This window comes from Tachysurus fulvidraco, chromosome 6 (genome assembly GCF_022655615.1).
Source record: "Tachysurus fulvidraco isolate hzauxx_2018 chromosome 6, HZAU_PFXX_2.0, whole genome shotgun sequence".
In the NCBI taxonomy this organism is placed as follows: Eukaryota; Metazoa; Chordata; class Actinopteri; order Siluriformes; family Bagridae; genus Tachysurus; species Tachysurus fulvidraco.
This window is the reverse complement of record NC_062523.1, coordinates 32004667-32019666: the sequence shown is the minus strand read 5'-3', so window position 1 is coordinate 32019666 and position 15000 is coordinate 32004667. Positions and strand designations below refer to the sequence as shown.

At 43.6% G+C, this 15000-nt stretch overlaps 3 protein-coding genes across 8 annotated transcripts in view; 2 read left to right on the top strand and 1 right to left on the bottom strand.

Annotated features, from left to right (window-relative positions):
- Positions 1-10234, top strand: part of egfl6 (EGF-like-domain, multiple 6) — a 13260-nt gene extending 3026 nt beyond the window's left edge. Inside the window, exons 2-16 of the mRNA XM_047814892.1 lie at positions 279-385; positions 569-661; positions 798-917; positions 997-1116; positions 1546-1680; positions 1761-1883; positions 3084-3149; positions 4239-4609; positions 5325-5339; positions 5619-5627; positions 5988-6002; positions 7187-7238; positions 8691-8786; positions 9524-9783; positions 9892-10234. Coding sequence (XP_047670848.1) covers positions 279-385; positions 569-661; positions 798-917; positions 997-1116; positions 1546-1680; positions 1761-1883; positions 3084-3149; positions 4239-4609; positions 5325-5339; positions 5619-5627; positions 5988-6002; positions 7187-7238; positions 8691-8786; positions 9524-9783; positions 9892-9999 — 1690 coding nt within the window. The 3' untranslated portion in view covers positions 10000-10234. The remainder of the gene's footprint in view (positions 1-278; positions 386-568; positions 662-797; positions 918-996; positions 1117-1545; positions 1681-1760; positions 1884-3083; positions 3150-4238; positions 4610-5324; positions 5340-5618; positions 5628-5987; positions 6003-7186; positions 7239-8690; positions 8787-9523; positions 9784-9891) is intronic.
- A 329-nt stretch (positions 10235-10563) lies between these two features.
- On the bottom strand, positions 10564-12331 carry trappc2 (trafficking protein particle complex subunit 2). The gene is made up of 5 exons (XM_027145359.2): positions 12154-12331; positions 11447-11549; positions 11202-11346; positions 11008-11093; positions 10564-10916 (listed from the first exon to the last, which is right to left on the bottom strand). The coding sequence occupies exons 2-5, from the start codon at positions 11537-11539 to the stop codon at positions 10818-10820; spliced, it is 423 nt and encodes a 140-aa protein (XP_027001160.1). The 5' UTR covers positions 11540-11549; positions 12154-12331; the 3' UTR covers positions 10564-10817.
- Positions 12332-13885: 1554 nt separating this feature from the next.
- The window catches only part of ofd1 (OFD1 centriole and centriolar satellite protein), a 9114-nt gene continuing 7999 nt past the window's right edge, over positions 13886-15000 (top strand). The window contains exons 1-4 of one of the 6 annotated variants that reach the window (XM_047814590.1): positions 13886-13892; positions 14256-14365; positions 14609-14794; positions 14988-15000. The exon at positions 14988-15000 is cut by the window's right edge and continues 56 nt beyond it. In XM_047814590.1, the coding sequence (XP_047670546.1) occupies positions 14270-14365; positions 14609-14794; positions 14988-15000 (295 nt within the window). In that variant the 5' untranslated portion in view covers positions 13886-13892; positions 14256-14269. Of the gene's footprint in view, positions 13893-14198; positions 14366-14608; positions 14797-14987 lie in introns of those variants that run through there. The other 5 variants (XM_047814591.1, XM_047814593.1, XM_047814589.1 and 2 more) reach the window with 5 other exon arrangements.

The window sequence follows — 15000 nt, the reverse complement described above, 5'->3', positions numbered from 1 at the left end:
GTTCATTACTTAACATAAAATCTTAAGATAAATCTACCACATTAACAAATAAATAAATAAATAAATACAAGATGAACAAATTCACGAATAAATTCACGATGCGATCATCTTCCATTCCGATATCGTGTTGTATCGAAAGTTTACGTAAAATTATATTCTGATTATAAAACAGTTAGCATTCGTTTGCTTCTAGCTAGCTGAGCGAATGTTTCTTACAGAGATGAATTGTTTAATATCGTCACATGGTGTAACGTGTGTGTTGTTTGTTCACGTTAAAGACAAAGCAGACAGGTATCTGTGGGAAGCCAACAGGGGGTGTGTCGCTATGGTAACCGGCTGGAATGCTGCTATGGGTGGAAGAAAAATACAAAAGGCCAATGTGAAGGTAAAGTATGTAAAATATACCTCATCGTAGCTAAACATCACAACGTGACTTTAGCTAACATCATGTTTATAGACCTCTGTGTTTTTAAAAGCATTCAGTTAGTCTAGTCGTAATTAGAGATTAAGTTGAACTGTTTACAATAACTCAGAGCTGCATATGAACTAATAACGACGTGTTTTTCAGCCCAGTGTGAATTCGGATGTAAACACGGAGAGTGCGTAGGGCCGAATAAGTGCACGTGCTTCCCGGGATACACCGGCAAAACATGCAGTCAAGGTGAAAGTGTTTCATTTTAACAAACACACAGATTCTACAAAAACACTCTCGATGAACACGAATATCTGACTGTGTCTCATTTATAATCTTTACCATGTCTCTGGATATCGATCGGTCCTCTTGTCTCTGTGTCCAGATTTAAATGAATGTGGGTTGAAGCCTCGTCCTTGTGAACATCGCTGCATGAACACGTTCGGTAGCTACATGTGCTATTGCCTCAATGGGTACATGCTGATGCCTGATGGCTCTTGTTCCAGTAAGTGCCCTGTAATGTTTACTGTACACTCGTCTTTACCTGCACGTACACCTGCTCAACTGGCCGAGTTTCCCGACAGACTCGAGGACGTGTTCTCTGGCTCACTGTCAGTACGGCTGTGAGGAGGTTCAGGGGGAAATTCGGTGCCTTTGTCCGTCCACCGGTTTACAACTCAGTTCAGATGGAAAAACCTGCGTGGGTGAGTGTGAAGGGTTTAAATAAACAACGAATAAAAAAAAGTGAGACATCACATCTTTTACACTGTGTGTGGCACCAGTGTGTGTGTGTGTGTGTGTGTGTGTGTGTGTGTGTGTGTGTGTGTACTGTATGTGTGTGTGTGTGTGTGAGTGTAAGAGTGCAAGAGTGTGTGCATGTGTGTGTGTAAGAGCGTGTGTGTGTGTGTGTGTGTGTGTGTGTGTGTGTGTGTAAGAGCGTGTGTGTGTGTGTGTGTGTGTAAGAGCGTGTGTGTGTGTGTGTAAGAGCGTGTGTGTGTGAGTGTAAGAGAGTGTGTGTGTGTGTGTGTGTGTGTGTGTGTGTGTGTGTTTCTCTTACCTCTTCATGGTGTGTATGTGTCTTTTTCATGTCTGGTGTGAGTTCAGTCACCGTCTCAGTGTTTTCTCTCCTGTAGATATTGATGAGTGTGTAACAGGAAAGCACCAGTGTCCGTACAGCCGAGAGTGTGTCAACACCTTTGGGAGCTACTACTGCAAATGCAGAGCGGGCTACGATCTAAAATACATCAACGGGAAATATGACTGTATAGGTAACAAACTCTGAGCAGCATCTTTACACGTGAAACATCATTTTTATTTTGTATCATATTCTGTTGTGGTTAACCTTCAGATACGGACGAGTGTCTGCTCAACACTCACAAATGCAGCCGACAGGCAGAGTGTAGAAACACCGAGGGATCGTACAAGTGCAAGTGCAGACACGGCTTCCGTGGCAGCGGGTTCGACTGTTCAGGTGAGAAGCTGATGATTCCCTGATGTAACTGCCATGATGTCAGTGTCTAGTGATCTGATCTGTACTCTAACGATGATGTAGGGCTCCAGCACTGAGGATGGAAGGAAAGACAAACAGACACGTTCCTGTATCCTCTTAGAGGTTGTGTTCTTGAAAGTGACGTGACGTACGGCTGAGTACGGTGACTCAGACTCGGAATTTGTTCTCAGCATTTAACCCATCCAAAGTGCACACACACCGTGAACACACACACACACACACACACACACACACACACACACACACACACACACACACACAGCAGTGAACACACACACACAGCAGTGAACACACACACACACTCAGCAGTGAACACTCACAAACACACACACACACACACACACACACACACACACACACACTGCAGTGAACACACACACACACACACACACACACACACACACACCGTGAACACACACCCAGAGCAGTGGGCAGCCATTTATGCTGCGGCACCCGGGGAGCAGTTGGGGGGGTTCTTGCTCAAGGGCACCTCAGTCGTGGTATTGCTGCCCCGAGACTCGAACCCACAACACACAGCTTACAAGTCAGACTCTCTAACATTAGGCCACGTCTTGTTGTCGTCGCCTCGTCTATCCCGAAGGTTAAATCGTTCAGCTCTCAGTAGAACTTCTTGACCCGTGTTCATGCATTTAGTCATTGTCCTGTCTGTCTATCAGCTATAGTGGGGATGTTTTACCCCCAACTCTGGAGGTGTGAGGCAAACGTGCAAACCACTAAGCCACGTGCTGACCCCCCTTGGTCAATACACATTCAATTTAATTTAATGTCATAGAATTTATGACAGAATTATGTGAAATTCAGCCATTGGCTAATTTATCTTCTGGACAGGTTTCTTGTATCTGCGCTTGTTCATCTATCTGTGGATCCAGTGACACATTCTGTGACACCTGACAAAAAAAACTATTTAGATTTAGTTTTAACTTCATTCCTGGTGTCTGAACCCGTTAGTATAATGTAAACCTTCACTGAATCTGATGTCAAGTTCACCATCGGACTGAACAGAAGACGACGTTGTGTTTCTTTGTGATTGCGTCACTTCATCAAGTGTGTGGAGAGAAGCTGATGGAACAAAATCACTGTTGTCTGGACGTCATCTGGAAGACAGTGGAGTTTAAATGTTGTTTTGTGTGTTTCCTGTAGTAAAGCCTTTTTATCAGAGCAGCTCCTGGGACGCTGATAAAGGCAGCGCAGACGAACTTCATAACGGTGAGAAGGTTTGGTCTGAGGCTTGCTGAAAGTTCTCCTTCGCTCTGTGGAGAGATTTATTAACACATTAAACCCATGTTGTCGTTAAACACGAGAATGTGCATTACCGTAGCGTTATTTTAATCACTTCCCCTTACGAGAGCCATGTTAGACCGCTAATGACCTTCATGTCGGTGTGATGTTACAGCTGCACAGTGATGAAGACACAGTACTGTATGAGGGAGGATGACGAGGTGGCTTTAAAGGGTTATTTTCAGTCACTGAACCAACACAAGCCTCATGCTGCTGTTAGCTGCTTGCTGTTTAACATTTGGAGCTTTGCATCCATTGTCCTGCTGAATTAGCATGAAAACTGCGTTAGCATTCGTATGTTTGGAGCTTTTCGTCCCTTACAGATTAACACTCATGCTCTGAGTTCAGCCATCTTTACTTTATTGTTTACGCCGTCATGTCCTGGATGTCGTTTTTTTTTCTTCTTGTAAGCAAAAGGCATTTAGAAGCTACACATCGGCCGTGAGATTTAAGATGAAGTGAACGTATTTAGTGCTGAGGAGCAGCAGAGATTCCTCATCGGTGTGATTGGACACTGGTGTGTTTCAGTGTGGTGCAGTAACACACTGGTGAAGGAGTAACGCAGCACTAAGGACACTTTACTTACACTCACTGCACTGGACTGTCACAAAGCTACGTCACAGCAGTGCAGTGAAGGTGTTGGTGTTGGTGTTGGTGTTCGGTGTGGACGGATTCTCTAAAGGTGAAGCTGCATGTTAACATCAATCTCTCTAAAGGTTTTGTGTACAGTTAGCATGCGCTGGTCCGACTCGTGGGTTAGCATGACTAGCAAAAACACTTACACCACCTCATGCAGTGTTTGCTCTTGTGGTCCTGCTGCAGAAGTGCATGATGGGAAAGTGCAGCCATCCCTTTACTTTGAGAGAGAAGTAGAAGATTATTTCCCACTGACAATGGAGACTCCTTCACTAAACAATACGTAAACAATGTAATAGAGCTCAGAAACCCCGGTGTACAGAAACATAGTGTTGTATAAATGCTGACACACAACGTCTCACTCTGCTTTGTGTTTAACAGAAATCCCAGAATTCCAGCCGAAGTCACGGGCTCTTGGAGGGAAACTGGACAACACCATCCCTGAGCCCAGAGTGACCACATCCCCCAAACTACACCTACAGCCATTTGATTACGATGGAGACCTTTACATTGGGCCTGGAGAGGAAGTAACATCACTGATACCAACCAAAGAGGAGGAGGAGGAGGAGGAGGAGGAGGAGGAGGAGGGAAACGGGGTTGATACTGAGAGGCTGAATCCTCGAGGAGACGTGTTCTGTGAGTTAATTAATGTGGGAAAATGTATACACTCACACACACACACACACACACACACACACACACACACACACACACACACACACACACACACACACACACTCACACACACTCACACACACACACACACTCACACACACACACACACACTCACACACACACACACACACACACACACACACACACACTCTCTCACACACACATGATTTAGTTCATTAAATGAATTGCAGAATGAAAGGAGACGGTGTGACGGTGTGTTGGTGCGTTGGTGTGATGTTGTGACGGTGTGATGGTGTGACGGTGTGACAGTGTGTTGGTGTGTTGGTGTGATGGTGTGATGGTGTGACGGTGTGTTGGTGTGACGGTGTGATGTTGTGACGGTGTGTTGGTGTGTTGGTGTGTTGGTGTGACGGTGTGATGTTGTGACGGTGTGTTGGTGTGTTGGTGTGACGGTGTGATGTTGTGACGGTGTGACGGTGTGTTGGTGTGTTGGTGTGACGGTGTGATGTTGTGACGGTGTGTTGGATGGTGTGACGTGTGTTGGTGTGATGGTGAGACGGTGTGTTGGTGTGACGGTGTGACGGTGTGACGTGTGTTGGTGTGACGGTGTGATGGTGTGACGGTGTGTTGGTGTGACGGTGTGTTGGTGTGACGGTGTGACGGTGTGTTGGTGTGACGGTGTGTTGGAGTGATGGTGTGATGGTGTGACGGTGTGATGGTGTGACGGTGTGACGGTGTGTTGGAGTGATGGTGTGATGGTGTGACGGTGTGACGGTGTGACGGTGTGTTGGTGTGACGGTGTGTTGGAGTGATGGTGTGACGGTGTGATAGTGTGACGGTGTGATGGTGTGACGGTGTGTTGGTGTGACGGTGTGTTGGTGTGACGGTGTGATGGTGTGACGGTGTGATGGTGTGACGGTGTGTTGGTGTGACGGTGTGTTGGAGTGATGGTGTGATGGTGTGACGGTGTGATGGTGTGACGGTGTGTTGGTGTGATGGTGTGTTGGTGTGATGGTGTGTTGGTGTGATGGTGTGATGGTGTGACGGTGTGATGGTGTGATGGTGTGTTGGAGTGACGGTGTGATGGTGTGACGGTGTGATGGTGTGACGGTGTGATGGTGTGAGGGTGTGACGGTGTGATGGTGTGACGGTGTGACGGTGTGTTGGTGTGATGGTGTGTTGGTGTGATGGTGTGTTGGTGTGACGGTGTGTTGGTGTGTTGGTGTGATGGTGTGACGGTGTGTTGGTGTGTTGGTGTGATGGTGTGACGGTGTGTTGGTGTGACGGTGTGATGGTGTGTTGGTGTGACGGTGTGATGGTGTGACGGTGTGTTGGTGTGTTGGTGTGATGGTGTGACGGTGTGTTGGTGTGACGGTGTGATGGTGTGTTGGTGTGACGGTGTGATGGTGTGATGGTGTGATGGTGTGACGTGTGATGGTGTGATGGTGTGACGGTGTGTTGGTGTGATGGTGTGATGGTGTGACGGTGTGACAGTGTGATGGTGTGACGGTGTGACGGTGTATAGGAGGTTTATTCAGAGCAGACATCTGTATCATTTTCCTCTCACAGTAACACACCACCACAACACTCCTGAACTGAGACTAAGTTCAGTTTATCATAACAAGAAGAGACTCGCCGAGACGTCCCTCACCCTCACACAGGGGAATTCCACCAGGGAGAGGAACACGTACCCCAGAGAACACAGGGCAATGAGGAGGTGTGGAGTGTGTGTGAGAGAGAGAGAGAGAGAGAGAGAGAGAGAGAGAGAGAGAGAGAGAGAGAGAGAGAGAGAGAGAGAGAGAGAGCTAACCTTTTATTATCCTGCTCAGAGCAGCTGTTGTGTAGACAGGCAGCGTGGACGTGTCTGCTGCAGACATCACACCATAAACACTCCTGCTCTCTTCCTCTCCTGTCCTTTACAGAGGCCATTTCACACATGATGAGGATATCAGCATGTTCTGTGTGTGTGTGTGTGTGTGTGTGTGTGTGTGTGTGTGTGTGTGTGTGTGTGTGTGTGTGTGTGTGTGTGTGTGTGTGTGTGTGTGTGTGTGTGTGTGTGTGTGTGTGTGTGTGTGTGTGTGTGAGTGTTTTTTATGTGTGTAGTGTTTTAGTTTTTTTTATTTGTTTTGTGTTTTATTTTTTTTTTTGTTTGTTTTGTTTTATTTTTTTTTTTTTGTTTTTTTTTATATTTATTTTTTTTATTTTTTTTTTATTTATTTTTTTTTTTTTTTTTTTTTTGTTATTTGTTTTTTTTTTTTTTTGTTTTTTTTTTTTTTTTTTTTTTTTTTTATTTTGTTTTTTTGTTTGTTTGTTTGTTTTTGTGTGTGTGTTTGTGTGTGTGTGTGTGTGTGTGTGTGTGTGTGTGTGTGTGTGTGTGTGTGTGTGTGGTAGTTCGTGTGATGGTGTGTGTGGTGTGTGTGTGTGGTGTGTGTTGTGGTGTGTGTGTGTCTGTGTTTGTTTGTGTGTGTGTGTGTGTGTGTGTGCTTGCGTGTGTGTTTGTGTCTGTGTGTGATGTGTGTAGTGTGTGTGTGGTGGTGTTTGTGTGTTGTGTTTGTGCGTGCTGTGCTTGTTGCGTGTGTGTGTCCTTGGTCTGTCGCTTTGTGTGTGGTGTTTGCTGTTTGCTTAGTGTTCTGTTTTGTTTTGTGATGTGGTGTGTCACATGTCTCCCTTCCTGTTAGTTTTGAACCTTCCAGTTTCTGATGTTAAGTGCGCCGGGACGAATTAATGCAGCTCCTCTACAGGAAAGTAAGCTCCCTCTCTCTCTCTCTCTCTCTCTCTCTCTCTCTCTCTCTCTCTCTCTCTCTCTCTCTCCTCTCTCTCATATCTCTCTCTCTCCTCTCTCTCTCCTCTCCCTCACTCTCTCTCTCTCCTCTCCCTCACTCTCTCTCTCTCCTCTCTCTCTCCTCCTCCCCTCTCTCTCTTCCCCTCTCCTCCCCGCTCCCCCCCCTCCTCTCTCTCCACGCTCTCTCTCTCCTGCTCCCTCTCTCTCTCTCCTCTCATCCTCTCTCCTCCTCCCCCTCCCTCTCATCCCCTCTCCCCCCCGTCCACCCCCCCCCTCTCTGCTGCGTCACCTCTCCCTGGTCAACCGCCGTACCCTCCGGCCGACTTCCCTCCTCCTCTCCTCTCTCTCGTCTCTCTCTCTCTCCGTCGCCGCCACATCTCACCCCCTACGCTCTCTCGTGCCCACGCTCACCCTACTCTGCACTCTCTCCCTCATCCCGCTGTCCCACCTCCGCTCTATCTGCAGTCCTCTCCGTCGCTTGGCCCCCCCTCTCCCATCGGGCCTCTCCCTGTCCCATCTCTCTCTCTCTCCTCCGGCTCTCCCTCCTCCTCCCCGTCTCTCTCTCTCTCTCTCTCTCTCTCTCTCTCTCTCTCTCTCTCTCGTTTATTTCTACTCAACTCCAAAATTCATTAAGTTAATGAAATGAAACACACAATAATATAAACACAGGAAATGTTTGGTGTTTGGAGTAAATTCTTGTTTTTATAACTAACACACAGTTTAGCAGTGTTCAGTGTTCACACACATACACACATATTCAGGGAGACACACACATACAGAGACACACACACATACACACACATATTCAGGGAGACACACACATACAGAGACACACACACATACACACATATTCAGGGAGACACACACATACAGAGACACACACACATACACACACATATTCAGGGAGACACACACATACAGAGACACACACACATACACACATATTCAGGGAGACACACACACATATTCAGGGAGACACACACATACAGAGACACACACACATACACACATATTCAGGGAGACACACACACATACACACATATTCAGGGAGACACACACACATACACACATATTCAGGGAGACACACACACATACAGAGACACACACACATACACACATATTCAGGGAGACACACACACATACAGAGACACACACACATACACACATATTCAGGGAGACACACACACATACAGAGACACACACACATACACACATATTCAGGGAGACACACACACATACAGAGACACCATTTCGTGCCAGTGCCAAGCTTGGGTAGGAGGTGTGGCTTAGAGTTGAAGGCGGGGTTTTGTATTAGACTGATTAGAATGACTGTGTGACGTCAGATGTTTGTGTTGTGTAAGCCGTTTCTCAGTGTTTGTGTGTTTGTGTGTTTGTGTGTTGTTTTGTTGGAGCAGGATTCCTCACTGACTGCCATTTTGATTCGGGGGAATGTGAATGGGTTCAGGAGAAGGATGACGACCTGGACTGGACCGTCCATTATCATGAAAATGGTGACATCAAACTTATTAATGCACAATTCATACAAATCATACTTTTTGGAAAATAGAATCGAGTAAATTTGTCCCAGGTCTCAGGGGCAGGAAGGGTAACACGATGACATGCTGACATGATGACACACTGACATGCTGACACGATGATATGCTGACACAATGACATGCTAACACGATAACATGCTGACACGATGACATGCTGACACGATGACATGCTGACACGTTGACATGCTAACACGATGACACGCTAACACGATGACACGCTAACACGATGACACGCTGACACGCTAACACAATAACATGCTGACACAATAACATGCTGACACGTTGACATGCTAACACGATGACATGCTAACACGATGACATGCTGACACAATTACACGATGACATGCTAACACAATAACATGCTGACACGATGACATGCTGACACAATAACATGCTGACACGTTGACATGCTGACACGATGACATGCTAACACAATAACATGCTGACACGATGACATGCTGACACAATGACATGCTGACACGTTGACATGCTGACACGATGACATGCTAACACAATAACATGCTGACACGATGACATGCTAACACAATAACATGCTGACACGATGACATGCTGACACAATGACATGCTGACACGTTGACATGCTAACATGATGACATGCTGACACGTTGACATGCTAACATGATGACATGCTGACACGATGACATGCTAACAGGTGATTTGTTGCTGTGCAGGTCTGCAGTACTACATGGTGCTTAGTGGAATTGTGGGTAAGTGGAGGCAGCAGGCCAGGCTGAAGCTGCTCCTCAGTGATGGGGTTCGTCAGCAGGCTTTCTGTGTGAGATTCAGCTACAGGTTTGAGGGACTGCAGACAGGAACTCTGCGTGTGATGACAGAAAGTAGGAACGTCCTGTGGGAGAGGAGACAAGGCCAGGACGATGGCTGGAACATGCAGAACGTCGATGTGACCTGGAGCGACAGAGCTCCTGAATCGGTCAGAAACTTAATGGTGACTCCTCAAATTGAGATCAGATAAATCCATAAAACACGAATCACTGATCAGACAAATTCGTTTGGTTGTTATTTGTGTTTTGGTTTGCAGCTTGTGTTTGAGGGAACGCTGGGAAAGCTGGAGCGAGGAGAAATTGGGCTGGATAACGTGGTGCTGATGTCAGGGAGCTGCCGTGATGCTGAGGAGAAACTGATCTAGAGAAACGTGTTCAAGTCTTTACTCAAAACCTTTAAAATGATGTCTGATGTCATGCTGAATAAAATGTTCATAAAGGAAATAAAATAGATAAAATTTCCTACTTTTTTATTTTTACATGTGAAAGGTGAATGTGATGGAAAACATTTCCTGACTCAGTAATGAGATCTTCAGCACATTCTCCAGGAAGAAAAACTATAAATTAAACTACATTTGTTTTTCTCAATAAACAAATAAAAAGAAAAAAACTGCATTATGGATTTTTTTCCCATGTTTTTTTTTCACTTCGGATAAAATGTCATATTTTCCTGCAGCATCAATTCTTTATTTCCTAAAGCGAGTTCATCCTGAACCACAGACCATAATGATGTAGAAGCAGATCATAAATAAGCATCACACTGCAGTGAGCTGGTCCAATATGAGTTAGTGTTTAATCCTTAAAACACTGATTAGTTAAATAAACTGCAGAATCACTGTTATAGAAATAATTTACTAAATAATTAACCAAACACATCTACAGCGTGGTGATGGAGTGTGTAGTGTAGAAAAAGCGTAGTGACAGCGCCACCTACTGACACGTTTTATTTTCATTATTAAACTGAGATATAAACAGCGTGATAACATCAGAACATTAAAACAAACAAGAAAACAAGTGTTCACAGACTGAAGGTTTAAACACACACACACACACACACCGAGAGAGAGAGAGAGAGAGAGAGAGAGAGAGAGAGAGAGAGAGAACAGTGAACAGACGAGTAAAAGTCATTTATTTATTTATTTTACATTACAATCAGTTTTAGATTCGGTTGAAACTTTTCCCATCAGCTCAGGAGATGCTTCTTGCCCAGAAACTGCACTTTACGCTCGAAGGCTGTGGAGCGAATCGGAGTGTTCACTTCATAGAAAGGGTTCATCACAAACTGCCAAAGAAACAAACACAAGTCCATTTTACACCGTTTAATCATCATCATCTTCATCATTTACTAAAAACTAGAAGTAAAAGCTGCACACCTTGATGTATAAATCATAAACGTCGTTAAAGAAGTTTTTGATCCCGTCTTCTTGTCTGACGTCATGAAGCATGATGAACCTCATATGTACAAAAACACGGTTAAGGAAGAAAACCATTCATACATTACAGAGCAACTGATGTGTGTTTATTAAAATCCTGGGATGCTGAAGGCTCTGGGATTCAGGAAGGATATGACCTGCTGTGACGAAGGCCGACACAAACCACTCGTTGAACTTGTCCACTGTTTTCAGGTACATGTTGTTGGACAGCCACATGTTCTCATCCACCAGGTCGAGCGCAGCGTGAGCGATAAACTGGTTCAGGTGGCGATGATCGTCCTGTAAACCATAAAACATCAGCCTTAAACAGGAGGGAAAGGCGTCTGTCAACGTGTAGCTCAGAACCATGGGAACAATGTAATGGGTAAATCACAGTTACCTTGGATTCAGGTTTCCCAGGAGGCAGGAACTCCATCTCAAACACCGGGTTGTCATGGTGACCCACCATCACGAAGTAGAAGCTTCCGGACATCTCACTCTCTCTGTGGACATTAATTAGTCATTTAATCAGTGTGTGTGTAGTGTGTGTGTTGTGTGTGTTGTGTGTATGTATGTTTGTGTGTGTGTGTAAGTATGTGTGTGTGTGTGTGTGTGTGTGTGTGTATGTGCATATGTGTGTATGTATGTGTGTGTGTATGTATGTGTGTGAGTATGTGTATGTGTGTGTATATGTATGTGTGTGTGAGTATGTATGTGTGTGTGTGTGTGTGTGAGTGTGTATGTATGTGTGTATGTATGTATGTGTGTGTGTGTGTGTTTATGTATGTATGTATGTATGTGTGTGTGTATGTGTGTGTGTGTGTGTGTGTGTGTGTGTGTATATGTATGTGTGTGTGTGTATATGTATGTGTGTGTGTGTGTGTGTGTGTGTGTGTGTGTGTGTATATGTATGTGTGTGTGTGTGTGTGTGTGTGTGTGTGTGTGTGTGTGTGTGAGAGAGAGAGAGAGAGAGAGAGAGAGAGAGAGAGAGAGAGAGAGAGAGAGAAGTGCAACAGACAAATAATAAATGTAACAACAACAACAATAATAATTGTTAATAATAATAAAGAAGAAAAAAACAGTTATTGTTATAAAAATAACACCGACCTTCCGGACAAATTCTAACAGAAGCCCAGTGAAAGATGAAATTCCGTCTTATTTAATTCTGACTTTATTAATAAATAAAACACTTTGTTTAATAAAACAACGCGACTCTAATTACAGCTTTAACGTCTCTCTGTTTTCACTCATCAGGCACACTCTACTTCCGGGTACGTCATCTTCAGGAACCGGAACTAAAATAAAAACATTTATTATTTAAAATAAATATATACAAATTATAAATATCAATTTAAAATACGATTAGCAAAATGCATTTACTTTATAAATATACAGACTAAAATGTGTATTAAAAGATTTATTGCATTCCTTTGTTTTAATGTTATGTTTCTGTGTCGCTGGACGGTTTTTAATCCCAATGTGTGTAAATGTAAAGTTAATAATAATAATAATAATAATAATAATAATAATAATAATAATAATAATAATAATAATAATAATAACAAAGATTAATCTTACCATAGATATCTACACCTAGATGTCGCCTTGGGGTCCTAAAAATGCGTCAAAACCGCCGCCATCTTTGTACGGTGCTCTTGTACTTTAAACACATGGACGATGCCGGACTTCTGAGCTGCGTTTGTTTGTTCAAACGAAAGAAGCCTAAACCCCAGACAGAAGGGATCACATTACACACGTCAGAACGTGTTTTATGGTGTTGAATGTCAGGAAATTATATTTCTGGTTCCGTTGGTATGTTTTAGTCCTTGGTTAATGACCACAGATAATCCACGTTAGTTACCCATTAGTTTGTGACAGTTTGGGAAACAGACAATGTTTGTAGATTCTGAAGCTCTTAATAAGGACATTAAAAACTGACCCATGTTTTTTGCTTAAAGGTGAAAAGACCCAACTTTATGTGTTCTGTAAGATTCCCTCATCTGTCTAACATAGTTTATTAGATTGTCCTGGACTTAACACAAGCAGAATGCTCATTTATCAAGTTACTTCACTTAAAGACAGATTTAATGACATTATGTCTGAAAGGGGTTTGGATTTTTTTTTTAAATCGTATTTCGTACGATATCGTACAATTAAAAAAAAAGTATAATATGACTTGCTGTTTATATTTGTTTTATTTTTATTGTATTGATATTATATTCGTGTTATTGTAGTTTAATTTGTGTTATTGTAATTTTACCATGAAAATAGCTTTGATTGCTGACATGGTATTAAATAATATAATCTGAATCTGAATCTTTGTAAGATTCCCAAGTGATAAACAGAGACGTCAGCATTATATTGTGAAAAAGTAGATTATCTTCATACCAAAACCTTACATTTTCTCTGGACTTAATGACAAATGTCTGACTGCTGGGACGAACCAAAACAAGTAAAAAATGACATTCATGACGATTTGTGGTGATTTTATTTCCCTTTGCCAACATTTACACATGCATTAAACAGGAGGGGGTCCCCGTTCCAAGATGGCGGCTCTATTGACGTATTCGTTCCAATGACCTGCCGTAACCAAGGCGACATCTAGTGTCTATGTAATCTTACAACTAAACCTGTATGAACCGGAAGTAAAACAATCAAAGCGTCGGTTACTGGTTTTAAACGGTCAGCTGTTGGTTGTGGGATTTTTTCCGTCTAAAAAGATAAATGAACTGAATTGATTGTGTGTTGTGTTGTGTGTGTGTTTATAGTGTGTGCACACGTGTGTGGTGGTGTGTGTGTTTGTGTTGTGTGTGTGTTTATAGTGTGTGCACACGTGTGTGTGTGTGGTTTTGTGTGTGTCTGTGTGTGTGTGTTTATAGTGTGTGCACACGTGTGTGTGGTGTTTGTGTGTGTGTTTGTGTTGTAGTGTGTGTGTGTGTTTATAGTGTGTGCACACGTGTGTGTGTGTGTGTGTGTGTGTGTTTATAGTGTGTGCACACGTGTGTGTGTGTGGTTTTGTGTGTGTCTGTGTGTGTGTGTGTGTTTATAGTGTGTGCACACGTGTGTGTGGTGTAGTGTGTGTTTGTGTTGTGTGTGTGTGTGTTTATAGTGTGTGCACACGTGTGTGTGTAGTGTGGTAGTGTGTGTGTGTGTGTGTGTTTATAGTGTGTGCACACGTGTGTGTGTGTGTGTGTGAGAGAGAGAGAGAGATCTGAGCCTGACGATGTCTGCAGATGAAGATCAGAGTTTAAGTGCAGAGGATCTGAGACAGAGACTTTACCAGAGTTTTAAACACAAAGGAGTTCTGGACTGTGTGAAGGTCAGACAGATGTTTAATGATGACGTCATACTTTCTCATGTCCTTATTAGATGTTATAGTAATAACTGACCACATACACAACACTATAAACACTGTAAACTTTATAAACAGTTATAAATACTGTAATAATCACATTATTCCAGTCCCAGGAGGACGATTATGACTCTAACACTGTCACTATTCATCACCTCGTACACATTTTATACCAGACGACGTCTTGGACCTGTTTTTTTTTTTTCCCAGACGCAGCTCAGGAATCAGCTGATTGTGGAGCTTCAGCGTGAAGCTCTTTCTCGGATGGTTTCGGACAAATCCCAGTCTCTCTCACTTCTTGCCTCCAACAGCCTGGTGATCCATCACCTCCAGAGCTCTGGCTATGAGTACACCCTGTCTGTCTTCTACCCTGAGTGTGGGATCAGCAAGGAGAAGGTGTGTTGATGTATGTTGTGCAGATGAACCCAGGAGAAGAGTTTACACACAGACTCTAGCTGTCCTTCCTGAGTGACACGTCCTGGTTGGACCGAATACTCATCACTGCTCTTCAGCTGCTTCTCTGTCTACAGATCACTTTATTTCCCTCATCGCTGTACACTGAACTGATGAATGCTTTTTTTTTCTTCAGGTTTTTTCAACAA